Genomic DNA, 25,234 nt, shown 5'->3' with positions numbered 1-25,234 from the left:
TCTCGGGTGCAGAGTTCACACTGCGGTCCTCGAAGTTCTTGACAGCTTCCATGATCACTGTTGCGCCGTAGCTGTTCCCGACTAGGACGACGTCTTCGCCGTCTTTAAGTCTAGTCCCGAGCAGTTCTGTCACAACGTCCACGTCGGCTGTCCTTTCTGCATCTCAGACATCGTGACCAACAGAAAGTAGATCGACCGTGTTGAAGTGGTCGTATCCTACAACGCCGAGCTTTCGCATCAATAGAGATAACGGCAGGCGAACCATGAGGCGCCTGCCTCTTTCATATAGTGCTTGGTGGGTTGCTCTGAGAACAAGAATCCCGAACTGGTCTGCTGTAGTCATATAGCAGAGCGAAGTAGTTCCTTCTGGCACATGCATGTCCATAGCTCTTTCATTGTGCATGTGATCCGTCCAGGATCCAAGTAAGGCGCAACCTGCCTCCACATGGCACTTGCCTGGACTGAGAGTCCTCGACGTCTTCTGCGCATGTCAACGACAACATTGCGCGACAACACACCGCAACTCAAGCAACATTATTAGCCTTGACTGATTGTACAGCTCTTTGCTCGAAAGGCATATTTTGTCCCAATTCGCCAGATTGAGAAGCTCGAGTCGTACATCAACTGAAACCTGAGTACATTACCTCCTCTTCTTCATCCTCCTTCTTTCCCCCTCACACAAAGGCTTTGACATTGAACAGCAGCATCAGACATATCAGCCAAGGCATCCCCTATCTCTGCAGCTTCTGCAGTAGCCCATATTCATCCGCAATGTCTTGTAAGCGCTCTCACTCAACGCGTCTCCATAAAGACAGGTTGTCGCACGTTTTCAAGATATCACGCAGCGTTTGCTGACCCTACTGCAGTCGTCTGGCATGAGATGATGTTTCTGATTCCGAGTATGTTGGTGTAAAGGAGACCGACGCGTTGGACGACGTAAATGACGACGTTGCAGCAAACTGCGATCATGACGCGTTGCTAGCCAACCAGGAGAAGGCAGTGGGGCAATTGGCGGAAGCTCCCCTGGCACGCTCATCGCCCTCTCGGTTCGAAAGGCTGTCTCGAACTTCCTCGGCAATCTTTTGCAACCTCACTTCTCGCAGAAAATCGCGAGGCTCGATTACTGTGACGATACGAAACGGCGACCTCTCATTGACTTTTGATCGTGCAAACACGTTCAGCTCGGCTCCACCCCCGGCCTCCACCTCCCGATAGGATTTTCGCGATGACGATGCCCTCCTAGACAGAGTAAACATCTTCATGCTCATTGTGACCTGTGTTCGCTATATTCGCCGCTCGATACCATACTCAAACTCCGACAATGATCGAAAAGACTGTAGATGGTTCTTTGCGGATATGCGGGCTGCGCCAGTACATCGATGGCACACCGCAGGAGATAAACAAGAGGCCTCATGCAAGGTCAAGGTACCAACTCCTCGTACGAGCTCGCACAATTTAACAGATCGGTTCGTCCTTGTTGTAAGTACGACTACAAATGCACTGCCAAGCTCCAATCATACATCCAGACTCCGATGTTTTCGGGGCTTTCGGACTCCAGACTGCCGACCTCCCACATTCCTTGCCCAGTTGGTGGCCAACAGCTTCAGCCTCAGCTCAGCGTTGGCGTCACGGTGCGCAAGGGTTCCGCATAACACCAAAACGTTCGTGGTCCAGAAATCATGAACGCCATTAGATCGGTGCGGACCGCAGATCGTAGTCGATCGGACGAAGTTCTTTGATGATGACGAACAACATCTGCGCTCAGGCTCAGCTTGTGTATACAATGATATATTGCGCCTACATGCAATGGCCTTCACAACTCTGTACAACAGCTCCACTCTAACAAATTGACCCCTATCAGACTCATATATATCTCCATACCTCTAGCCTTTCCACATACTCACACAGATAACATTTTCGCAACAACGTTACCACCAGCGGACCACCACTAGCACACCTTCTACGAACCATGACTTCAGCTTTGTCCGGGCCTTACGTGAGCGTCGGCCCTTCGAGAAGCGATCAAGAGCCCACCATCGAGTTGAAGCGGACAATCACTGGCAGGAAGACACGCACAGGGCCCAATGCCTCCGTTGCAGAGATGCTGAAGGCGTTAATACATGCCGCGCTCATGATCCTAGCCGTCCTCTGGATCAATGCGTCTCACATCTACGGCTTGTTTCATCACCAAGGAGCCTACGTTCACAGGGCGAAAGTCGCTTTGGCAGACTTCGATGGAGGTGACTTCGGCGAGGCTCTTCGACTCTCAGCAGCCATGAACAACGGCTCATACGGTTACCCTACCTACGTCAATATCAACGCCGCTGGCTCATCGCCTGAGCACATAAGGCATGAGGTCTTTAAGGGTACATATTGGGCTGCAATCGTTGTGGAACCTGAGGCGACAGCTCGCTTTGAAGACGCAGTGAACGGTTCAGCCCAGGCCTACGACCCCAGCAATGTCTACGCTTACTACCTGCTTGACGCGCGCTACTACACAATCTACGCCTCGAGCATCCTTTCGACAACCGTCACCACCGCAACAACCGCATCCGGCATCTTTAGCGCCCAGTTCATCGCATCCATCATCGCCCGCGGTGAACACGCAAATACCACCGCAGCACTCTCTGCACTCGCCGGCCCCGCACACGCTGTCGAGATGCCCGCCGCATCCCAAATCTTCGGCAGCCTCGACGACAAAGCCTTTATCAACACCCTCGGCGCCGTTCTCCCAATCCTCATGCAGTTCTTCTTCATCATGGCCTGGAACGGTGTATGTAACGGCATGCACCTGTACGCCGCCTACGACCTCCGCACACACATCCTCGCCCGCCTCTTCTGGAGCACCGTCTGGCCCATCTTCACCAGCTTGTGTACTGCTGGCTGGACCTTCGCGTTCCGCGGTAGTTACCATATAGATGCGAAGATGTTCTTTGCGTTCTGGGCTGTGACGTGGGTGTTCAGCATGATCAATTTCGATGTGTTGGATATTATCACGGGATTTATATCTATGGCTTTTGTGCCGTTTTTGTTCTTGACTTGGGTCATTTTCAATGTTGCGGCGTCTTTTGGGCCACCCGAGATCCTTAACCATTGGTACCGTATCAGCTATTTCTTCCCGAGCTTGCACTGGTACAGGACATTCATCACGATCATCACACAAGGAGCATACAACAACTTGCGCTACACTCTGCCGGTACTTGCGGGGTGGTTGGTGCTGATGAAGTGCTTGAGTCCGCTCGCTACGAGGAACAGGGTCAGGAAAGCGCAGGAGGTGTTCAGGTGGTATGATGAGAAGGATGCTACTGGTGGACCTCACTAGACTCTGTTCCTACTTTTAGGCCTCTGCTTTGTCAATTTTTGTCATTTTAGCGCACCATGCCTTAGAGTCTTTAATCATAGACCTTTTATATGCACCTTCATATTGAAATGGTCACTGCACACTTTTTCCTTCCCTGCGACCCACACAATCCCTCTCTTGACCAACCCCACATACCACTCACTCTCCCAAGCCTCATCAAAATACCCCAACGCGATGTACACGCTCCTCCCGCCCTTAAACTCCTGACACCACGCTAGCGGATGATCGTCCCCATGCTTCCCGCCCTTGGAGCTTATCGTGTCTCCCCCTTAGTAGGATCCGTGGATTGGAATTTTCAGATGGATGCGAAGTGAAGTTGTACCACTCATCGATTCATCTTTCTGGCGGACTATGCGAAGCAATAACGGGGTGTGCAGCGTCCGAGACGATAAGGGAACCGGGCTCAGGATCAGGATGCATGTCGAAATGCGCACCGATTTGCTTTCCATACCACTCGGAAGAGGGCATACCGGCTGCTGCGCCATGGATTGCGAAGACACCACCACCTGAGTTGACGAAGGTTCGTAAAGCACTCAATTATTCATCTGCGAGGAAGTTTCCTGACGTGTAAAGAAGGATGATGACGCGAAAGGCTGAGAGAGTTGAGGGCCTGAAGAGCGAGGCATCTTCACTGGCCGTTATGGTAAAGACGTCAGTCTGATCTGCGAGGTGTTCAGGGGAGGTGATGCCGGTTGCAATGGAGGTGTGTCTGTAGCCGGCGCTGTTACTGAAGACTAGGACTCTGAAGGATTGTAAGGCAGCCATGGTGGTATTGGAGTACTTGTTGCTGAATGGTTAACGGAGGATGGAAAACAAACAGTAGGACTGAATGACATACGATAGAACTGAATAACGCACGATAGAACTGAATAACGCACGATAGAACTTGCCAGTTGAATGTTTACATTATGTCTCAAGAGCACGTCTTTGTATTATTGCTTCTTATTAAGCTAAATGCGCTGACGTCATCTCGATGAGTGTGAGGCAGCAGCGACTGCCTCCAGTGGCAGTATCAGCCGAAGCGGATGCAGGACCTATGCAGACTACAAGCCACGTTCTTGGCTTAATACACCAGAACCAGCTCCACTGCCGAAGACTTTGTCGATTCGTGTTTTGCGCTCCCAGACCAGCTCTCCCTTCCCGTCACTCTCGTCGTTGAACTTCCGTCGGAAGTACAAGATGCGATGCTGCGGGATGAACTCTTCGTCTGTTTGCTCAGTCTTCCACTTCTCAAGACTGGACTCCTTTGCACCTAGGAACCGGTCCTCGTAGCCGATGATGTACTCTGCTGGATCGAGGTTTGAATCCCAGCGTAGGCGGTTGAGCACATCAGATGCTGGTCGCAGCTTTGTTGTAGATACGGGTGTCGATGTCGAGATCGGCTTGGAGCGGATCGGTAGCTTGGGTAGTTCAGCATCCTCGTCGTTTGGGTCGTCCAGCTCTTCCTCGTCATCTGAATCGGGCTCGATTTCCATTGCGTAGTCGCCCCAATCGCGGTCGTCTAGTCGAAGCTTTTGGGCTTGGACATCGTGTTGTGTGACTAGTAAAGCGTTGACCCAAGATGTGCTTGCGTCGTAGTTCTTCTCATCTGTCCTGAGCTGATTGAGGAATCTATTGATGACCTTCTCCAAAGACTGCTTCGCTGCTTGCCGCTCGACATGACTCTTGGGCGCCAAAGGCGCATTTGCAGCTCTCTGAAGGCCGATGAGGTAGCAGCCATGATAGTCCTTACTCTTATCGGGCTCTCCTTGCTTGTTCTCTGTGAAGCGTGCGGGCCATAGTCGGACTTCAAGGTTCGGGAAGTTCTTGTGAGTGTCTATCTTTGTAAGTTGCTGTTTGGACGTGTAAGGGAAGTAAGGGTCCGTACCGACAACAAGTGAGAGACAACGCGATTCCACCCAGCCTACCAAGCTCTTTCCTTTCGCAAGTGTGCGGCCCCAGAACTGGATGTCAATGCTTACGTAGCTCTTGTAGGTCTGCAAGAACAGGGTCTCGCCGAAGCCCATACCGGCGAAGCTGTACGCGCCCGATGGTTCAAAAAAGTCTTGCCAGGTCATAGCAGGCTCTGACAGTCGTGCACTGGCGGCCTTGAACTCCTTCGTCAATAGCACAAGCCCGGGTAAAGTCGATTGGTGTGCGATGTTCGAGTTCGGAGAATGAAAACCAAGCACCACCATTGGCTCCCGCGCAGTCCGGTGATAGCGAGGCCTCTGCTTGTGGAAGAAGGCATCGAAGACCATGTCGTCCGCCCAGTTGAAGTTAGCGTAGTGGTGAAAGAATGTCGCTACCAGATCGTTTGCGCCGATGGGATGGGAATCGCGGGTGTTAACGTCGTGTTCAATGCGCTTGTAAACCCAAGACAACATGAGGGTGATGTGTACGCCACCCAGGAATCCAAACTTGGACGAGTAGATGCCACGCTGTGTGGCCCAGAGCTTGATGGCACGATATGCCAGGCCGAAGGTAGCAAGGTCAGGCATGGTATGTTGGATGTATAGCAAGTCACGGTAGGGCTTTAGCTTTCGTAAAGAGAGAACCGAGAGATTGAAGATGGGATCGGATGCTGGCAGGTCCTCAAACTCGGACCATCTGTGAATTGTCAGCATATCATCAGTGACCGCGCAGCAATAGCCTACCTCTCTACAACTCGGGCTGCGGGACAATATTGCAGGTCCATGGGGACACCATTGACCGAAAGCTCGAGCATGGTCCCAGTACTTGCCTTGACCTTCCGGAGTATTCGAATGACTTGACTATCAGCCTTCTGGAGTCTTTGACGCGCAAGCTTGAAGAATGTCTTCGAGCTTATGGAGCCAATGCAGAGGCAGTCGATGTCGGAAGTCGAGGTATCCACATCCAATGCAAAAGAGCCCACTGTGACCATCACGAGTGGGATGTCAGCTGCTGTTGAACTGCTGTTAGTTGAAATCCCAAGCACGATGCCCTTCAGTAGAGCGAAAGCTGCTTGGCGTTTCAAGTTCTGTTCTTCGGTCAGGAACATACGGTGCCTGTGAAGCGTTGACTCCAGCTCTTGAGCAGCTACTTGAGAGGCACGTTGAACCTCCACTTTAAGGCCATTGAGCATCTCACGATGATTCGGAGATAGCTGCTCAGTGGGTCTCGAAAGCTGCAATGAAGCCCTGACTCCATAGTGATCGCTAGGAACTACGCTTGTGCCGTTGACCTCTGCAGGCAGCCCAAACATGCTGAAGGCCGTAACACGAAGTGCTTCTAACGGCCGAACAAGGATGCGGTCATATCGTTGTGATCGATTTTTAGATGTCCCTGAAGTTGCAGCTGCGAGAATGTTGTTCCTTGGGTCGAACGTGGCGCCTTCCTCCCCCTCGAACAATTCGTCGGTATCGAGGCAATGCGTCTCATCAGGCTGCTCGTCTCGAGTGACTGACCAAGCATCCAGAATTCCATTTCCACTTAGTTGATCCTCGATAGCAGCAAGAGTGTTGCCTGTCTGGCTGGTGATTGACTTGCCCTTCAGTGCGTTGGCGATCGTGTGTGCTGAAGTGGCGAGATTGAAGTCGCCAGCAATGACCCACGGATTGTTGCTGTATCGGCGCGTCAGATGGTTCAACAGGTTCTGCACCTGCACCTTCTTTGCAGTGACAGAGCCGTCAGTCAAGCCACATGTTAGATGAATGCCGGCAACGACCAAGGAGCGATCAGTGGTGATAGAGTCAAAAACTGCAACGACAGCACCCTTGTGTCTTCGGTGGAAAGGTACCAGCTCCCATCGAAACGGCCACTTGCTGATCACAACCACGTTTCGTAAGCTGAGCAAAGGCCCAATGTCCGGCTGGCTTGGGGGTCCATGTGAAGTGAAAGGATACCGGCCCTGAACTTCTGCATTATTCAGCAAAAATGAAAGGAAGTCGTCAGATACTTCTTGCAAGACCACAATGTCTGCCTTGGCGGGGTCTGATAGCAAGGTAGTGATAAGTAGCGGGTCGCGGTCTCGCGCTGGTGGATACTCCGAATCTACCAAAACATTGTAACTTGAGACTGTGAGAGAGGTTGATTGGCTGGTGCTGTGCTTTAGGTTCATCATCTTCACCCATTTGCTTGAAGCATGGTCGAAGAAAAAGGTCTTGCCAGGTTGTACGGCGCGGCTGAAAGCTGCCGTTGAACTGGATAGTCCATCCTCATCATCCTCCTGATCCTCATCTACAGCGCTGGTAGGTAAATCGTTAAGCCAATACTCTGGCATTGGGACTGTCGAAACAGTTGGAGGGGAGATGGTGTCGACCAAGCCCCACAAACGCATTCGATTCGCAGAATGCTCTCCTGATGTCCGCTCACGGACCAATATGGCCAAGGAGCCAATCTCGAAATCCAGGGTAGGAAGCAGACGCGCCTTGGAGATGAGGAACTCTAGCGAAGACATCGAATTATCCACAGTCTGGCCGACGGTCAAATGAAACGTGTGTCGAGTGGGTTTGTGACCAAGAGCCTGAAGGGCCAAGGATCGAAGTGTTTCCAAGGATCCATCCGATGAGTCTCGAGACTCTTGTAGAATTGTGGTGCTGTTGTGTCGTTGCCTGAACAGTCCTGCCGATTCGAGCTTGATACGTCTTGTTGCGCTAGAGACCAGGTTCCTTTGAAGCTGGGCCTGAATCTGCTGTTGCGCTTGGGGCAGGCGCTCAGGTACAACGAATGGATAAACGAGGTTGATATGAGCTGGCCACCTTCCGTATGCCTTGTCATAGAGCTCGCGCAAGCTGTCAATGTGCTCGCACTGCTCGACTGGCGGTAATATGCAAAGTGCTGTATCGTGAGAGGTCACCGGAATGGTGAAGGAAGCTGATGTCTCCCGAATGCCCGCCATGACGCTTTTGAGTTAGAAAGGGGTATCTCAACATGCAAAGAAGGAAAAAACTCAATGCGTGAATATAAAGGCCTAACGGGAGGAATCGAGTCCATAATACTTATACATTGCAAATAACTACTGTAGCCTTGCGCATTGTTGTTGCAGACAATGTCTTACCTGATTGGGAGCCACAGTATGAGTCCCCAGCGGGTTTACACCTCGTATGGAGTTTCGTATGGCGGTGCGTACGGTGACGAAAAGTGACTCATTCGCGCTAGCGATGAAGAGGGCAAAAGCTGCTGCGCCACGGTCGCATAGCCGCTGCTTTCAGACCTGCTGTAAACCTCTTCTTCTGAGTCGCATCTCGCGGTGGTAGATCGGTCCTTAGTGCGATAACTACGCAGAAGAAGAGACAGATGTTGATATCCAAGGGCGCTGATGCTGGACGACGCGCACAAAACGCGCTAGCGGAGAACAGTGGGTCTGGTCAGGGCCCACGCGCCTTCCCTAGCATCTAACGCGTCCTCCGTTATCATCGAACCTCTTCACCATGGCTCAACTTCTCGATCTCCCAGTGGAGTTACTGTTCGACATAGTTGAGTTCGTACTGTGTGATCCACGAATCACCATCCCCTCTAGTGCTAAGCGTCAGCCCGAGATTGATGACAAGCCAATCGATAAGTGCATATGCCTCACTGTACCTCTCAATGGCTCCCAGCCTTAGATACTCGACATGGCCTATATTGACGCCTGCTGGATTCTACCAACCTGGCGAAGCATTTCACCGAAAGTTATTGTCGGCAACACAATTCCCCAGACTGGAGATTGATCTGACTCCCGCCTTTACTGAGCACAAGCGCGGTTCACCACATCGTGGCTACAGCCGGGCTGTTGCAATAATCAGGGCTTCTGCTACCTGGTGGAAAAAGCGTGGCTCTTCCCGCTGTGGGATCTCATCAAACGAATCCTGTCATTCGGACCCGATTTCAGAGTCGCTCATGAGCTGAGCCTTCCTGAAAAGGCCTGGGGTATGGTGCACAACAGATTTCCCTACGATCTATGCATCCGTACGCTCATCATCAATGTCCCTGCGACCTTATGCAACGGCAAGACAGCAATACCTCAAGAGACTATACCGGTACGCAACATCGTCGGTCCTAACCCTTTTGAACTGGGCTCCCTGTACCCTATTGATTCGTGGAATACAAACCAGTTCGAGACATGGCAGCCCGAGATGATGGCATTGATCTGGAACGAAATCTCTGAAGACATGGTCCCTTCTGTGGAGCGTATCAGGCTCCACAGACTTCCTCAAAGATATTGTTCTGTTCAGCAGACTTGATATGCGGGACGTCCTTAAGCTAAACTCTTCAAATCGATCGTCTGGAATTGCGAAGCTTAAGTATACATGAATTCTAAATAGGAAGAGATTGGGACTGTGGCAAGAGTAAGGAAACGACTGTTCGGGTACGATCATAGTTATCATTCGTTGAGCCCGATGTGTCCCTGAGGGCGCTGTCGAGCAGATATTATCTCACTCGGATCAGCACGGTTACCACTCTGTGTGCGCGAGGGTTAATCCTTGCCGACCTTCCATGATTGGTCGACAACACAGATAGCACTTGGAGGCAGCACATTATGGGAGAACAACATTACAATTGTAAGGATTGTGTAGCCGGGGCCTCTTTTCACCTCCTAACTCAATTACCGGTTTGTACCCACACGTAAACCCGCGCAACCCTTACCTTCCAAGATTCCATTAACTTATCTCCATATAACCAGTCAACCCAAGCCTGCAAACATGTCTCGCAAGACTACCCCGACTCCCGCCATGTATAACACCGTGGATTCATCTATCATCACCGTTGTAGTCGGTCCTGAGAGCAACCATCGATCCTTCAAGGTACATGAGCCGCTCCTTAAGGCCCGATCTGAGAACTTCGAGAACGCCTTAAAACCTGGCCGATCCATCGAAGGTGACGAGCGTGTGATTCGCTTCCCGCATGAGGATCCTGAGATCTTCTCCTTGTATTCACGTTTGCGTACGAGCCTACCACACTCTCGGGATACAATAAGCGTATCTCGGATGGCGAAGTACCCACTGACTGGACCGCATTCCATGAGTATTTTGACCACAAGGCCACGGCTCTAGCCAAAGTCTTCGTGCTCGCTGAGATGCTGATGGACGACGAGATGATGGATAAAGTATGATACAGCATAGTTGATCTCTACGATAAGATCTCCTTCTTTGATGGAAAGGAGCAGCCTCCTGCGATCCCGGCCGAAGCTCTCCGCGCACTCTTCCAAGGCCTGCCAGACTGTCTAGATGGTGACGACCTCTGCCTAGCAACTGCGTGCCGATACAATATGTACGGCACAGATCATGGCACAGAGCTTTCAGATCATTTGAAACTTCTGCGGGCTAGCGTGGAGTCCATGCCCGTTGAGTTCTTACGCACGCTCATCTTCGATCTGTACGAAGATCGTCCGCCTATGAAAGAATGGGACCATGCTCAAGAGCAGATCAAGAAGAAAGACAAGGAGATCAAGCGACTCGAGACACGCCTAGCTGAGCTTGAGAATTGTGGCTGTATATGCTTATTCGCATGGCTCGCCACTGTTCACTGCAATTGCACTGCCAGGCTGGATTATCTATGATTCCTATGACGATCCTGACGCCCTGTTGCAGAAGGCCACTGTAGTAGATTACCTCCTGTCTTTTTGTATTTGTTTGTGTTTTAACGATATCTTTGGATCACATGTTTCACCAATGGGATTAACAACCAACGGTTCTTCTGAGAATCTCTACCAGGACTCGGGGTTCTGAATAGGGATCTCATTTATCATATGTAGTGTTTGAACGACTATCGATATAGACCAATCTTTCGTGAGCGCCATTGTACGCCGAAAAATGCATGTGATCAAGCCTTGACACCTTACCAGAAGCAAAAAGTCTTGACTCAAAAGCCCCCTACTGTCGCCACAGCAAGCTCCTCTCATCCTTCGCATTGACCCAGACATATTCAGTACACCTCGGGTTACTCTTCCCCTTGCCCAGCGTAACAGCAAAGAGATTAATCTCAATCCACGCAGGCCTCATACCCATCCTCTCCAGCCTCTCCCACCACTTCTTGAACCTCTCAAAGTTGACCTTGTCAGTGATGTCTCCATTACCAAGATGCAGCTCAATCATAACCTGCCCAATAGGCAACACGCTCTTCCCACTCGCACTCTGAACGCCATCGAAAGCATCCATGAACGTGTCGAGCGCATCATACTCGCTGCCCTCGATGTCTACCTTTAGGATGTCGATGTATGTGTGATTGTTCTCTTTCATCAGCGCTGGAAGCGTCCAGAACGCCGGACTCTCTTCATGCTTATCCTCCTTACCCAGCCCGACCTTCTTGAAGGAAGTGCGGTGTCGTTCAGTCATTGGGATCTGATTTCCCCATCCCTCAACCGAGAAATCGTAGCCCCAGATGCGTGCACTAGGTACACGTTCGAGCATCTCAGCTTCAAACGACGACTCGCCGTTGATACCGAAGCTGTAGATCGCGAGACCCTGTTCGGCGGCCTGGATGGCTGCTTCACGCACTTCGACGGCTTCGGCGCTGATGGGCTTCGGTGTTGGTATGCTTTCGTAGATGCTCATGCCGCAGACCCATTTTCCGCCGTCGCCAAGACGACCAACACGCTGGAAGTCGTGCGGACAGGTCCAGGTTGCAGGGAAGAAGTCCCAGATTGTGAAAGGGTACTTCAGGAAATCTGTTGGGAAGAAGGGGATTTTGGGATTGTCGGGGTGTGATGTGGCCATCTTCTCGCGCAGCTCGACGCTCTTCTTCCAGGACTTTTCTGAAAGGGCCATGCGGTCGCGGAGCCATGTTGGCGGGTACGAGGGGAGTTTTGATGTTTGTGATAAGGAGGGGAGAAAGGTGTATGTTCCGGCATCGTCGTTTTGAAAGAGTGCTACAACGAAGAGGAAGATGATTATTATGGCGGCAATTCGGCCTGGTTGTACGGTTAGCTTGATGACCCCAGAAGACGATACAGGAGTTGAGTTACCTATCGATGACCGACTCATCATGACGATATGATATAAGAAAGACTGTAAAGCAAAAGTATGGATGCAAGGGGTATCAAGGCAGTGTGTGAATGTGTAAACTCAGGTGTTGAACGAGTCCACAGATGGGAGTTGAGGGATGAATGTCACAGCAATGAAAGCACAGCGACCTCAGTCATGTCATTACAGTCTCGGTCTCGGGCAAACACCACATACTGCCAAGTGCAGCAGACAGCGGGATACATCTGCGAGTCCGCTATCTGCGACTTGCAAGGTATCGCCAAGGCGCTTTGACACGCCGCACCGTTGGCAGACAGTACGATGCGGTATTATGATCGACCCCACCGATGAGACTGGTGCGATGAATGCCGAGCGTTTATGCCCTCCAGTCTCCGTATGGAAAGGAATGTTGGTGTTGGTCCCAGTCGGTGGTCATGCTCGGTTTCCGAACAGCGGGGAACGGTGGGCCGTTGGACCCCACAGCCGCGTTTCATCCAACGGGTTGGCAGGGTATTATGTGGCTCGCGAAACGCTTCTGGAAAGCGCTGCGGCTATTTTGACGTCACAGATAGATGCGCAGTGGTGAGGTGTGGAGGTTGAACATGATTATTCGATAGTCTATTTCCGGCAGTTCACAGTGAGGCTGATCACCACACCTTAAGCAAGGATCTTATGCACAACAAGCGCAGCTACCAACAACAAACCACTGCATGTTGTAAACACTGCATCACGGTGTGATTCGCCTGGCGAAGTTAGCCATATTAAATGTCAGTGTCAAAGAAACTGCTTACCTTCTTTTGTGGTGCTTAAGGCAAGCACTACGAAAGCGTTCAGTGGGATGCGCAGTACTGTATATACGCTCGCTCGTGAGCTGTCATCTATGAGTTTGCCCTTGATCGATGCCATGACTGGGTAGTAAACACCGCAGCAAAGTTCAAACATGCAGAAACACCACAATGTGATGCACTCGTCGCGGAAGTGGCCCGGAATGAAGAAGCATACAGACGCAACCGCTAAGGTGCCCATAAGAACCCTCTTTGCTGGAAAGGTCGAAGATGTCGTGATATTGTTATACAGCAGAGAACCGAGCATCATGGAGCACATGAGGATCGCAAAGATCAGGCCGAAAGGAAGATCTGTCTGAGAGTTAATCTCGGCCTGCGTGAATGGGACAGAATGAGGGCGTACGATCTTTCGAGCCTGCAAGCTCGTGCGACAGCTTCAACGCTGGGAATTTAAAAAAGATAAACAAGAACAGTGAGCCTTCGAAGAAGCACGATACTAAGGCGAGTACAAGTATGTTTGTATCTGTTGAACGTCAGTATAACCCGCTTAAACCTCGTGCGCGCATGTAGTTACCTCTTAGGATATATCTGAGAGTCGATTTTGTTGTGTTCACAGTCGGCTCTGCCTCTTCTTGCTGAAGCAGCGCTGCATTTTCGGATACATCACGGTGGCTCGCGCCATAGTTCTCACCCTACGAACGTGAGCTTTTTTGCAGGTCGCGAATGGAGCATTCGGCTTACCCAAAACTTTGAGATCGCAACAGAGGCTACTGAAAGACATCCAAAAGAGGCAAGGAATGGCGCTTTGGCAGTACCTGATACGCCTACCAGCCACTCGGCCAGTACACCAGCGCAGATAGCGACAAGGCTATTGAGAATGGTCATTGCGCTGAAGATGCCATCGAGTACTGAGCTTGTGTCCTCCAACATCAACTGATTGAATTCCGCAACCAGCCAGCTCTCAAATACACTCCAAAGAAGAGTTCCACAGACTCCTCCGAGTACGCGGCCGAGGAATAGGACTCGAATGTCTTCAGCAAGTAGAGTGAAGCTGGAGAACGAATACAGCACGCAGTATGCCAGACATACTGTTCGGCGACCGTAGCGATCCGCGAAAGTTCCTGCGAATGAGGCAGATATGCCTGCTGAGACGAACCCAATGAGGAAGAGGAACGCGACTGTCTCTTCTGGAAGACCCTTTTCATCTGCAGCTCGTCAATCACCTTTCAAAATGACAAATGTTGTCAAACACACCTTTGTAGATCGGGTAGATATAGGGCCCTTGGAGCCAGTCGGCAGCATTGACGAGCAAATATATAGGAAAGAAGCGTAACTTCAACTTGCGCAAGCTATCTCTGTCGAACTCTACGCGACCTCGATGTTCGACCTTCTCTGGGTTATGGCTATCCACGCTTTCTGTTTGGCGCGATCGATATGTCTGCAAAAGTACTAAGCTGTTTAACAGCAGCGAACCTGCGAATGTTGCTCCATATAGATTCATATTGTGCGTATAGTCGAATAACAAAATAGGTCCCAGACTATATGCAAAATGCTGCGTATAAGGCGATAACGATGGCGTTATGAAGGAGGTTGTTTGGTTGCTCGAGAGATGATCGATGCCAAAGTGTTGATATGAGGTCGATGCTCGATAGGAACGGAGTCAATGGACTCCACAGTGCGTCGGAGCTCGAGGCAGGAGCAGATACGGTCTCGAATGTGAATGATGATATGCGCTGCTCAGCCGTTCGGTTATACCGGCAGACGAACAGTGTGAGCTTGTAATAGACTCGGGAATGACAATGCACGCTCGCCTCACAGCTGATACGGAGACCGCCCAGCATCATGTCACTAACGATGATAGCTTGGCTGCTTGCGTGTAATCAGGGACGGCACTTGCTGTGTTTCTGAAATGTGGAGCACATCGCTGGCGATGGAGTCGGCTTTACTCTCCGCAACCGCAGCCGAGCGCTGATCGCTTGGAACTGCCCGGTCAAACGCCATGTTGGCCTGGTGCATCAATTCTCGCACGCACGGAAGATCTTACGACGTATGAAATACGAGAGGCTGTGCGAAACTTTGCTGGCTCTTGGACGAGAGGAGAGCTGCATGTTGTTTGTGCTGGACGCCTCAGCGGCCTATTGACCGGTAGCTGGGTGCGCTCTCCGCGACTTTGTGGTACTCCTACGGCGCGGTCATCGATGCCGTCCACTGACTGAGACTTTGCGTAAAGATCATGAATGGCAAAAGTTGTCATACTTCAGTGTTGTTGATGTCGTCTTGGTCTGCTGCTGCTTGTGTGATGTGAGCGTTGCAGTACCGTGAGCGTGTCGATTTCGCGTTGTTAGTGATGACGTAATGTCAATCACTCCTTCCCCTTTCAGCTGCATCGCTCGTCCACCTCGCAAGCCGGAATGTCTACCGGAAGCTTGACACCTCAGATGTCGTGGTCGGTCTTGTCAATTTGATCAGTTTCTATGATTTTGAAGTTGGCTTGCATAGGACCAATTCCAATCCTGCAAGCCTCATATGACAGCTAATTTCTGTGAAGAATCACCAGCTAAGATACTCGCGAGCCTTTCAGCTTTCGCGAAGTTCGAGATCCACCATCTCGTCTTAAGCAAAACGGATCGCAAAGCACGATGTCGTATCGTTCAGTAACTCGACGCAGTCCCCTATGGTCATTCAGAGCCGCGCCAATGTCTCATATACGAGGCAGCTTCCGCCTTTCCTAACTCGAAGACTTCTCCTTTCAGAAAGCCATGCCGACCCCCGAGCATTATATCCGAGATGGCCAAACTCACCGCAGTTCAGGCCTTGTTCTAGTGTTCCTCGGTGATGTAGCCTGCGTTGAGCAAGTGCACCAAGAAGCGGAGACCATACGTGATTCCCAAGTCCTCTATCCTGCTGTGGAACTCGCTGATTTTCGACTGTCCGGTCGAAGTGCTGGGTCCTGTCCTACAAGGAAGTTGCCCATGACAGGTGGCACAGCAAGTTGATGACGTAAGGTCAGTCGAGCGAACCTTCCCTTGTCAGGTTCATTGTTCTTACACCTCACAACATTTAGCAACTCATCACACACCTCACGCCTGAGCGAATATTCGCAATTTTGACACCAGGGCCGCGGTCTTATGGTGGATGTCCAATCTTGGACCCACATATTCTGGCGGCACCTGCACACATTGACACGTTGAGGCTGAGCGATGTCATTCGATCTTACTGCTTGCGAGGAAGGTACAAGGCAGTCAGAAACTATCCTCTTCGCAAGAGCGCCAGACCATTCAACAATGTCTTCGCCCTCCAGGCCTTTCTGGAAAGTACGTAGGTTGGCTGAGATTCATCAACTGACGTCGGTCAGTTGCAATTACTGGGACATAGGTTTGGAGAATGTGCTTGCCGCAAGCCTCGCCTGCCGTCGTCTCCATCAAGAACCACTGCCGCATCTCTTCGAGAAGGTCTGTCGCTTCAACGGTGCCACCCGCCAGATATACTCAAAGATCGCACCCCTTTGTGTGACGACCATTGCTTAAGCAGGTCAGATTCATTTCAGGTGTACGAGTTGCTTACAAGCACTCGGATATAGATACTGGGTGCGAGAATCCCTATCTTTGGCGATGGAGTAGCATTATCTGGGTAAAGGAATGTCCATTGTTAGTCGACGTTCTCAATGGCTACTTAAGCTCACAATGTCTATCCAATTGACTTCACGAATGGTCAGATTCCACTTCGCCCCTCGGATACATCCCTCAGGACACACTGCCGGTATAGAAAGAGTAGACAATGTGCTGGACAATGCCAGCTGTACTTCGTGCCAGCTATGCTTTCGAATAATAGGATTGTAACTCAACTCCAGCACATGGCCCGGAACTCCTACTTTATCACTTTTCGACGAAGACATTGAAGCAATGATCTCAGTCCGTGAAGAGACCCGTGCACATTGAGCGGCGTTCACGATCAAGTTGCTTATCTGAAAGTTTAGGTGGCTTCGAATTCGTGGGGCGAACATACTTCTCCACGCCTGTGGTGGCCGCCGATATGATCGATTCCCTGGTTTGGTCGCTGCCATATATCCATTTCTCGCGCGCAAAGAGGGCGAAAGCCATCAGTAACGTCGCTTTTGGGTTCTCGTTCTGGCTTTTCAAGAGTGGCGCGAACACTCCGAGTGAAGCATGGGTTCCAAAGTAGCGAAGGTCGCATGCGTTGGAGATCTTTCTTTGTCAGTGCCAGCTAGAAACGGGGTTCTGTTTACAAACCTCGATATGATCAAATCGCCTAGAACCAACATAGTCTGCAATATTCCTCGCGTCTTCGCAAAACAGCTCAAAAGAGAACCTAGCACTCTCTACGCATGTACAGAACTTCAGGAGCAGGTCGTGCACAAGCGAAAATATAGCACCGAATGTGTCAGCCTTGGCGACGAGATGGTGCTTGCTGTAGTCTGCATGAGACCAGCCTTCCAGCGGGCTTGCATCATCCGGCATGGGCCAACTGTCACCGTGAAAGAGTGTTCTAATCTTGTCAGTCGCTGATACAACGTTTCTGTGTGACAACTCACGGGTTCGGTGTGTCGAAAGCAGCGATAGAGCATCCGTATGGTAGCAAAAACCCGGACCTGCGAAACTTCACATTAACCTGTCGAAGAGCAGAAGAGAACACAGCGTTTAAAAATCGCGATAATCGACCCTAGAAGGAGCGAAGGTAATACTGCAACGGGCGGTCTGAGCCTCCTCAGCAGAGAGACCTTCTGGGACGCGGAGGTAAGTCACAAGGCGCGTTCACTCCCCCTTCTTCAACACAAGGCGCAGTTTTCGACCACGAATGGTAAAATCGTTCGCTTGCAGTGAATCTCGAGCTTTGTCCTTAGTCTTGTCACATACATCTTCGATCATAGGAAGAATGTCAGACCGCAGAGACTGCACCATCGCAGACGCCACCAATGCGGAGTACCAGATGTGTATGATCATCGGCACTACTGTGTCTACTTCGTAATAGAGTGTGACAAGTAGCATGGTTGTGTTCCTAGCAACGACATCGAAGTCTATATTATTGATGATGACATCGCGCTTGCCCTTGTAGTCTGCTGGAAGACTGGCAATGGTCTTCATAACGTTTCGAGGATCTCCAGATGCGGCAAAGAGAAGCGCAAAGTCATGCTTGGTATCAGCACTACCTTCGTTGTTCTTGAGGTTGAGGATGCCGAGCGTAGGCATGTTGCCCCAGAGGTGCTTCACGGTACCGAACCGGATCTGAGGCTTTGTGTTACTCTGAAAATTGCTCTGTAGGGCTGACATTTAGTTATCGTAGTGCCATTTAGAGGTCCATGAAGCCTTCATGAGCGCGGACTTGCAGGTCGTCTTGTAACGGGGTCCAGTCTGCCTTTTGGCATTCCGTACACTGTACGGTTTCACCGTCGGTGTTGTGTTGGTTGGCACAGAGTGGTAGCCTGAGGTAGGCAGACGCCTCAACAATGGCGGGCGCCGTGGTGTCGAGTCGAGAAGGTACCGTTGAAGCGCAGAAGGCGTGGAGGAGAACGACCGACGCCAAGAAGCAAGCGAGCTGAGGTGAAGTGAAAGAGAGCTCAGCAGACAGTGAACAGAACAAGCTGGAAGCAGGTAGAAAAGTGCTAGCTATCGTGTCGAAACGTCGGAGTCAACGCTCTAACTGTCGGAGGTACTGGAATATGCATGATATCGAAGAACGGAGCGGAGCAGTTTCACTGAGGAAGCAGCTACGAGGAAAACAAAAATAGAAGAAGCAACTAGCGGGAAAGCTCACGGAAGCAGCCATGGAGAATGTGATTACAGGCAACATGACAAAAACGAATACGTTAGTTGGCCTTTTTGTAGATAAATCGAGCTGCTTATTTTTGCCACCGCGTGCATAATAACTCTTTCTCTGGTTCCTGAGCCTTGAGCCAAGTTGGCTCTGATTCGCCCGTTCATATCCTAGAGCTCCTCGTAGATCTTACCTGTGCAGTTATCGGAATAAGAACCTTTGAATGAATCTGTCACGCTCCTGTCCTCCGTTGGATTTCGAAACATTTGCGTGCTGATGTTGAAGAACATTTCAACATCGAGGTGTGACATATTAGCGTGCCGGTGGTCTCCACCATGCAAATTTTTATTGACTTAATCCTTAACCACAAACCCAATCTATACCGAAACAATCTTGGATCCTCCAACGATACTGTCGAGGCTTTCCTAATTTACACAATTATCTGCAATATAATTTTTATAATTCGATGTTTTATTAGCGATCACATCTCTTCCCAACTCAAAGTTGGACATCTTCGATAGTATAGTGGTCAGTATTTCTGCTTGTCATCTTAAGGACAGCTCGCAGGAGGCCGGGGTTCGATTCCCCGTCGGAGAGATACGATCTTTTTGCCGTTCTTTTTGCCGTTCTTTTGCTCTGGCTAGGTCGCGCAAAGAGTTGTGGTAGGTGGGTGTGGACGCTTCGATGTTGCACTTGGTCCCTGGCTGTGTTAGGATTCGTGTTTCTACTCCTGTCTTGATAAATCACTGATGGAGACTACAGTTGTTGTTCTTTTCTTTTGTTGCGCGGATGGAGGCGGGTGGTTGTAGGGTGCTGATAGTAGTGCTGATGTTTGGGTCATGTTTGTGCTCGTGAGCTGGCACCTCGGCTCTTGCAGCGCTGCTCGCGAGGTTGCGATTTTGCGCAGAGCGTACTGAAAGGGTCAATGTGAAGCCGCGTCAAACCGTCATGACGAACGACTGGATTCGATGCACTCTTCCGGTTGTTTTGAGTTGGTGCATGTGACTACTTGAATTCATTCAACGCCAACGCTGTTTATACAGACACCAGTAGCAAATGCTACAGACCGCTAACAAATGCTATTTCAAAATGTGTCGCCGTCCTCCAGATAGCGTATGATCTCTTGTAGTACATGTTCGTTCCGTGGTGTAATGCCCTCAGCCTACGTGCTTTCGCAGTCTGGCGCCCGTCCATAGAACTGGTGCGAAGTGTTTCGCCATGTTGAACCCAAAAAGTGATACGAACCACAGTATTGTTGCTACCGCGACTGGGACAAGCAGGAGCTCGGTATGGTGTAGGAACGGTAGCGCGTTGTAGCCGAGAAAGGTGATGATGAAGTAGTAAGTGAGCGCGATGACGTAGAGTGTGTTTCCGAGGAGTAGCGAGACCCTGGAGGTAAAACATTAGCTTTGCTCCTTCTATCCAATGTTCAGAAGGTACTTACCAGTGGTTCGTTCCCACAAGCGGCATGCACAAGAACTGCACGACATAGAGAAAGACCCAAACCGGTACGAATGCACGTATCGACACGTCCCAGCAATATCCAAACTCCAGCTCCTCCTTGCTTTCGGTGTCGCCCAGGTTGTACAGCCCTCGTCTCCGCCCTGGCAGCAGCGAGTTACCTGGCCCCAATAACCGGCCGACCAGGAAGTAGAACAATGTTGCTGTAACGAGGGACAGCAGGAGGAAGTGTACGAAGACGAAGACGAGCGTGATGTGAAGTGTTTGTGTGAAGCCGTTAGCGTATGCGAAACCCCAGGCGAGGGAGGTTAATGTGAGGAAGAAGGAGAGAAGGTAAGTGAACGACGGGTCGGGGCGATGGTAGGTTTTTGTTGTTTGTTTCTGTATGATATCAGCTTCCAGTGGGCTCTGAGTATGACATATTGGCCATACATGGTAGTATATTTGCCTGAAGACCTTCTTCGGCGCTATTATCAGGCTCATGATCTCCCATATGGCCATCTCGAAGTCCATCTGCGGAAACTTGAATAGGCGCTTGAAGAAGCGCGGCATACGGATTTCATTCCGCCGTGTTGATGGTGTTGAGCCAAAGTTTGAGGGCCTACCATTTGGCCGTGGAAGTTGTATCTGAGGGTTCATTGTGTATGCGCCTGTCGAGTGTCCGATATGCGCCAGGTAACTGTAAGAGAGATATGGCCGTTCAATCAAGCTTGGTAGTCGTTGATATCGTGTCTCGCCAGCTTCAGTACTATCCAGGAAGTATGCTCCAGCTACCAGAGGTATCGAGTTCCAAGTGATAGCGCAATGTTGTTCTGTGCCTGACGATGACATCGCCAGCCAGCACCAGCCACATGTGCCAAGAACGGCGCTGCAGCCGAGCGCCGAACGTGCAGCAATCTCCAGGGCTTTGCTCCTTGTCTCCTCCGCACGAACACCTCCGGAGCACTGCGCAACCTCAACGTCACCTTTGCGCATCTCGAACGCAACCTCCACGGCCTCATAGACACCGACCCATAGCTACGACGTCGTCTGCACCTTCCGTGTGTGCGCGCGACTCGGCCGCTCCTTCCTGACGATACCCACGCGACAAAGAGCTCATTGTCTGCGAAACAGCTCCTTTCGCGCAACCCACATCTTAGCATTACTCGTCGCTATCAGCGATCGACTCTAATAATACATAACAGTTCTTCCAGATTTCCTTTCCACCACAGCCATGGCCGATGACGCAGAGCTCGCCTTCCTCAGGTCGCAAGAGCAGGAGTACGATCCGTCTGCGGCTTGGCCTCCAGCTGACGACCAGGCGCCCGCCGGCGACGCAGCCGAAGAGGAATATGACCCTGCCAGCAACATGGACACCGCACAAGAGCCCGTTCAGTCTGAGCAGTCGGCATCGATGCCAGAGTCCGCAGCAAATTCACCTCCCTCGGCTGACAACCAGGGTGAGAACGGCTTGAAACCCGTTTCTGCGGACACATCTGCTGCGCCCACGCCAGCGAAGCAGCCGCGCACCATTGGTGGGTTTGTCGACGAGAGCGAGGATGAGGAAGAGGAGCCTGTTGCGGCGCCAAAGATGGCAGCCCCTGCGATACTGCGCGCCTCTGAGGCTGCAGAGACTCCGCAGCGTTCAGTTACAAACACTCCAAACAATACACTTCCCACACCAGATGTACAGTTACATAGTGCACAAGATCAGGGTGCTTCATCCGTCTCTGCTTCTGTCGCTGTCAATGAGCCTGCTCCCTTTATTGCTTCTGTTCCAGTCAATGGCGCAATGCCTGTTCCAGACGCTACTAAGCCAGCAGATCTTCTGACTATCGATCCTGCTCGCCAGGCGACCGCTTCTGTCACGCCTGCTCCTCCTTCTGCTTCTCTACCTAAGGCTCGTCTGCCTCAGGATCGCATTGGCATTCTCAACGACCGCATCCAAGAAGATCCACGTGGTGACATCGAGGCATGGCTGAGTCTAATCGAGGAACAACGCAAGCGACACAAGCACGATGAGGCACGCGATGTCTTCAACCGTTTCTTAGACCAGTTCCCGACAGCGGTACGCGTTAACGAACTTGAGGTGTGTGCACTCAGCTGATGAGCTTAGGGCGAAATATGGGTTGAGTACATCAACTTCGAGACAGAGCTCGACGAACTCCCAAGGGTGGAGCAGCTGTTTGGCAAAGCAGTACCGAATGGTGCCTATGTTCCCGTGTTCTCATGTTACATCGACTTCGTTCGTCGCCGATTCAACCTCACAAACGATACCGGCGGCAAAAGTCGAGAGACCATCGTAATGGCATACGAGTTCGCGCTGGATCAAGTGGGCATCGACATTGACGCTGGCAAGCTTTGGATCGACTATATTGAATTGCAGAAGACAGCTCCTGGCATACTAGGCGGCACAAACTGGCAGGATATGCAAAAGATGGACACCTTGCGCAAGCTGTATCAGCGGGCAGTATCGATCCCAACTGGTGCGACTCTGGAGATCTGGCGTGACTACGATCGATTCGAAATGGGTCTCAACAAGGTCACGGTAAGAGACCCAACCTATCATGTGAAATCGTCGAGAAACTAACATGAATGCAGGGCCGCAAAAACCTCCAAGAGAAGTCTCCATCCTACATGACCGCACGAAGCGCTATCAACGTCCTAGACAACAACATCACACGGGGCATCAACAAGACAACATTGCCGAGGCTACCACCAGCACCAGGATTCGACGGCTACGACGAGTATATGAACCAAGTCAAGCTATGGAAGCAGTGGATACAGTGGGAGAAGAGCGATCCGCTCGAATGCGCACTCGATGACCGTGCCCTATACAACAAGCGAGTGCTACACATCTACAAGAGTGCGCTGAGGTCACTTCGCTTCTGGCCGGAGCTCTGGTACGAAGCAGCGGAATGGTGCTACGAGAACGGCCTGCAAACAGATGGCGACAAGTTTCTGGACGATGGCATTAAGGCCAACCCCGAGAGCTGTCTCTTGGCCTTCAGAAAAGGAAACCAGATCGAGCTCAGCACTGATTTCGAAGAGGGACAGGCAGGTATCATTTCCAAAGGCGCTGCCGTCAAGAAGCCCTACAGTGATCTGCTAGACACTCTCTACGATCTCACTGCAAAGACGAAGAAGCGCGAGGAGCATTCGATCGCTCGTGCCAAAGAAGTATTTGATGCTCAGAAAGCTGCGGACGATGCGGCGCGGGCCATTGCACAGAACAGCGCCGAGGATGCTGATGAGGACGACGAAGCCGAAGGGACAAGGCGGGCTCAAGAGAAGGACGCTGCTTTCAATGCGCAAGTGCACGCCATCTCAGCAGGATACAATGCGCAGACCCTCACACTCAAGAAGACGGTGACTTTCGCTTGGATCACCTTGATGCAAGCGATTAGGCGCGTTCAAGGCAAAGGTGGAAACAACTCTGAGGTCCCCGGCTTCCGTGGTATCTTCACGGAAGCTCGTAGGAAGGGTAAACTGCTCAGTGAAGCATACGTTGCCAGCGCGCAAATTGAGCACCACTGTTACCAGGACCCAGCTGCCGGAAAGATTTTCGAGCTTGGTATGAAGCTTTTCCCTGAGGATGAGCAGTTTGCATTGGAGTACATCAAGCACCTCATCAAGCTCAATGACTCTACCAGTAAGTACTGTTGCACCATCGGTTACGACACTAGACTAACACTTTCAGATGCGCGAGCCGTGTTCGAGACTATTGTGGGCAAGCTGACAGCAAAGCCTGAGAACATTCCCAGGACCAAGCCTTTGTTCCTTTTCTTCCATGAGTACGAGGCGCACTTTGGTGAGCTAGCTCAGATCACAAAGATGGAGCAGCGCATGGCTACGCTCTTCCCCGAAGACCCTCAGCTGCAACGCTTCTCGCGGCGATTCGCAAGCCCAACGTTCGACCCTACAACTATTCGCCCGATCATCTCGCCCAGAACACAGATGAAGCCGGTGATGCCAGTAATGCCGAGCATCATGCCTTCCGTTGAGGAGGCAATGCCTAACGCACCGCCGCAAGTTCAAGCACAGGAGCAGCGCATCGCGTCACCCGCACCCAACGTCCTCAATTCTCCACACCTCGCGAACTTGCCAGTCGTTACCAACTCGCCGAAACGTCCTCTCGAAGACGGTGATGAGAGTGCACAACCTCGCAAGCTCGCCCGCGGCGAATCACCCCTCAAGGGCGCTGCAGGTCGCCGCCTCGACGCTGCACGTCGCAACATGGCCGCCAGCGGCAGCACACCTGTTGGCCTACTTCAAGGCCCAGCTCCTTTGCCACGCGAGATCAACTTCCTCCTTGGCATCATTCCCGCCGCGCACACATACCGCGAGACACGCTTCAAACCAGAAGGCATGGTCAACATGCTGCGCAACATCGCCGCCATTCCAATTCCCACACCCCCCGGACACGCCCAGGCGCCGGCGCCGCAACGCTGGGGTACTACAGTTACAACGGCGCAGCAATTACAGAGTATCCAGGAGAAGTACGGAAACCCGGGCGCGCAGGCGCCTCACAGTGGGCACGTTTGGTCGCAGTAGAGTGGCGCGATAGGCCCACCTCTTCCAGATCGTGGTGCTCTACTGGCCGAGCTAGCAGAATTCGCACCCCTGGCCAGCCTACATTCAGCACCGACAGCACAGCTACCACGGTGGGCACAGCAAGCATGTCAAGCTGCGCCGAACCGGTTAGAAGCGATTGTACAGTCAATACTATGACGAGCACAGCGAATACAGCAAGCCCCGCCAGTAGAGACTGGCATCACTGGGTTCAAATACTTCATGAATAACCCTAAGCTTGGACCGGTTCAGTCGCGATGCACCCTTTGTTCGAGCATCGGACGATCACTTTGCGCACTTTTGGCATCCTGGAAAGCAGCAAGAAGGAGGTTTCGATATTGTGAATATGGCGTTCGTGCGCTCCACTCTTCGGGAAGCGTGGGACTGGCGACAACAACCCTGCCAAAGCAAAACACATTATG

At 51.5% G+C, this 25,234-nt stretch overlaps 9 protein-coding genes and 1 non-coding gene across 10 annotated transcripts; 4 read left to right on the top strand and 6 right to left on the bottom strand.

Annotated features, from left to right (window-relative positions):
• Positions 1–1,817: 1,817 nt before the first annotated feature.
• Positions 1,818–3,322, top strand: BU25DRAFT_388066 (uncharacterized protein; the record flags this gene model as incomplete). The annotated part of the gene is made up of 1 exon (XM_033704457.1): positions 1,818–3,322. Exon 1 carries the CDS (start codon positions 1,970–1,972, stop codon positions 3,320–3,322), a length of 1,353 nt encoding a protein of 450 aa, XP_033564156.1. The 5' UTR covers positions 1,818–1,969.
• A 234-nt stretch (positions 3,323–3,556) lies between these two features.
• Positions 3,557–4,254, bottom strand: BU25DRAFT_438371 (uncharacterized protein; the record flags this gene model as incomplete). Its single annotated transcript, XM_033709058.1, has 3 exons — positions 3,927–4,254; positions 3,728–3,893; positions 3,557–3,685 (listed from the first exon to the last, which is right to left on the bottom strand). Exons 1-3 carry the CDS (start codon positions 4,124–4,126, stop codon positions 3,557–3,559), a joined length of 495 nt encoding a protein of 164 aa, XP_033564155.1. The 5' UTR covers positions 4,127–4,254.
• A 26-nt stretch (positions 4,255–4,280) lies between these two features.
• BU25DRAFT_262141 (uncharacterized protein) lies at positions 4,281–8,490 on the bottom strand. The gene is made up of 3 exons (XM_033701743.1): positions 5,998–8,490; positions 5,229–5,950; positions 4,281–5,177 (listed from the first exon to the last, which is right to left on the bottom strand). The coding sequence occupies exons 1-3, from the start codon at positions 8,199–8,201 to the stop codon at positions 4,405–4,407; spliced, it is 3,699 nt and encodes a 1,232-aa protein (XP_033564154.1). The 5' UTR covers positions 8,202–8,490; the 3' UTR covers positions 4,281–4,404.
• A 1,433-nt stretch (positions 8,491–9,923) lies between these two features.
• Positions 9,924–10,971, top strand: BU25DRAFT_489369 (uncharacterized protein). Its single transcript, XM_033711416.1, has 2 exons — positions 9,924–10,225; positions 10,405–10,971. Exons 1-2 carry the CDS (start codon positions 9,985–9,987, stop codon positions 10,839–10,841), a joined length of 678 nt encoding a protein of 225 aa, XP_033564153.1. The 5' UTR covers positions 9,924–9,984; the 3' UTR covers positions 10,842–10,971.
• A 15-nt stretch (positions 10,972–10,986) lies between these two features.
• Positions 10,987–12,650, bottom strand: BU25DRAFT_363071 (uncharacterized protein). The gene is made up of 2 exons (XM_033703751.1): positions 12,246–12,650; positions 10,987–12,191 (listed from the first exon to the last, which is right to left on the bottom strand). Exons 1-2 carry the CDS (start codon positions 12,265–12,267, stop codon positions 11,155–11,157), a joined length of 1,059 nt encoding a protein of 352 aa, XP_033564152.1. The 5' UTR covers positions 12,268–12,650; the 3' UTR covers positions 10,987–11,154.
• Positions 12,651–12,900: 250 nt separating this feature from the next.
• BU25DRAFT_429616 (major facilitator superfamily domain-containing protein 5) lies at positions 12,901–14,529 on the bottom strand (the record flags this gene model as incomplete). Its single annotated transcript, XM_033708561.1, has 6 exons — positions 12,901–12,986; positions 13,035–13,379; positions 13,432–13,551; positions 13,603–13,720; positions 13,770–14,233; positions 14,283–14,529. The coding sequence occupies 6 exons, from the start codon at positions 14,527–14,529 to the stop codon at positions 12,901–12,903; spliced, it is 1,380 nt and encodes a 459-aa protein (XP_033564151.1).
• Positions 14,530–16,936: 2,407 nt separating this feature from the next.
• On the bottom strand, positions 16,937–18,235 carry BU25DRAFT_419613 (uncharacterized protein; the record flags this gene model as incomplete). The annotated part of the gene is made up of 4 exons (XM_033707949.1): positions 16,937–17,233; positions 17,279–17,297; positions 17,581–17,657; positions 17,903–18,235. The coding sequence occupies 4 exons, from the start codon at positions 18,233–18,235 to the stop codon at positions 16,937–16,939; spliced, it is 726 nt and encodes a 241-aa protein (XP_033564150.1).
• Positions 18,236–19,311: 1,076 nt separating this feature from the next.
• On the top strand, positions 19,312–19,397 carry BU25DRAFT_t44. The gene has a single exon. It is a non-coding gene; the product is annotated as a tRNA-Asp (tRNA).
• Positions 19,398–19,957: 560 nt separating this feature from the next.
• Positions 19,958–20,900, bottom strand: BU25DRAFT_429615 (UNC-50; the record flags this gene model as incomplete). The annotated part of the gene is made up of 3 exons (XM_033708560.1): positions 19,958–20,189; positions 20,245–20,642; positions 20,694–20,900. The coding sequence occupies 3 exons, from the start codon at positions 20,898–20,900 to the stop codon at positions 19,958–19,960; spliced, it is 837 nt and encodes a 278-aa protein (XP_033564149.1).
• Positions 20,901–21,376: 476 nt separating this feature from the next.
• BU25DRAFT_262080 (uncharacterized protein) lies at positions 21,377–24,919 on the top strand. Its single transcript, XM_033701742.1, has 4 exons — positions 21,377–22,308; positions 22,357–22,788; positions 22,842–23,892; positions 23,941–24,919. The coding sequence occupies exons 1-4, from the start codon at positions 21,475–21,477 to the stop codon at positions 24,792–24,794; spliced, it is 3,171 nt and encodes a 1,056-aa protein (XP_033564148.1). The 5' UTR covers positions 21,377–21,474; the 3' UTR covers positions 24,795–24,919.
• Positions 24,920–25,234: the final 315 nt, after the last annotated feature.

The sequence above is a fragment of the Macroventuria anomochaeta genome (assembly GCF_010093625.1).
Source record: "Macroventuria anomochaeta strain CBS 525.71 unplaced genomic scaffold BU25scaffold_8, whole genome shotgun sequence".
Classification (NCBI taxonomy): Eukaryota; Fungi; Ascomycota; class Dothideomycetes; order Pleosporales; family Didymellaceae; genus Macroventuria; species Macroventuria anomochaeta.
The sequence above is the reverse complement of the archived record's forward strand: the minus strand, read 5'-3'. Positions and strand labels throughout refer to the sequence as shown.

Bases quoted from the DNA above. Each gene is read 5' to 3' on its own strand.
- BU25DRAFT_262141 (XM_033701743.1), bottom strand. From the start codon at position 8,201: ATGGCGGGCATTCGGGAGACATCAGCTTCCTTCACCATTCCGGTGACC. The intron at 5,951-5,997 runs GTAGGCTATTGC...GACAATTCACAG, and splicing joins GCAGCCCGAGTTGTAGAGAG to ATGGTCCGAGTTTGAGGACC. The intron at 5,178-5,228 runs GTACGGACCCTT...TTACAAAGATAG, and splicing joins TTGTCTCTCACTTGTTGTCG to ACACTCACAAGAACTTCCCG.
- BU25DRAFT_489369 (XM_033711416.1), top strand. From the start codon at position 9,985: ATGTCTCGCAAGACTACCCCGACTCCCGCCATGTATAACACCGTGGAT. The intron at 10,226-10,404 runs GTACGAGCCTAC...GATACAGCATAG, and splicing joins CTCCTTGTATTCACGTTTGC to TTGATCTCTACGATAAGATC.
- BU25DRAFT_363071 (XM_033703751.1), bottom strand. From the start codon at position 12,267: ATGATGAGTCGGTCATCGATAG. The intron at 12,192-12,245 runs GTAACTCAACTC...CCGTACAACCAG, and splicing joins GATGAGTCGGTCATCGATAG to GCCGAATTGCCGCCATAATA.
- BU25DRAFT_262080 (XM_033701742.1), top strand. From the start codon at position 21,475: ATGGCCGATGACGCAGAGCTCGCCTTCCTCAGGTCGCAAGAGCAGGAG. The intron at 22,789-22,841 runs GTAAGAGACCCA...ACATGAATGCAG, and splicing joins TGGGTCTCAACAAGGTCACG to GGCCGCAAAAACCTCCAAGA. The intron at 23,893-23,940 runs GTAAGTACTGTT...TAACACTTTCAG, and splicing joins CAAGCTCAATGACTCTACCA to ATGCGCGAGCCGTGTTCGAG.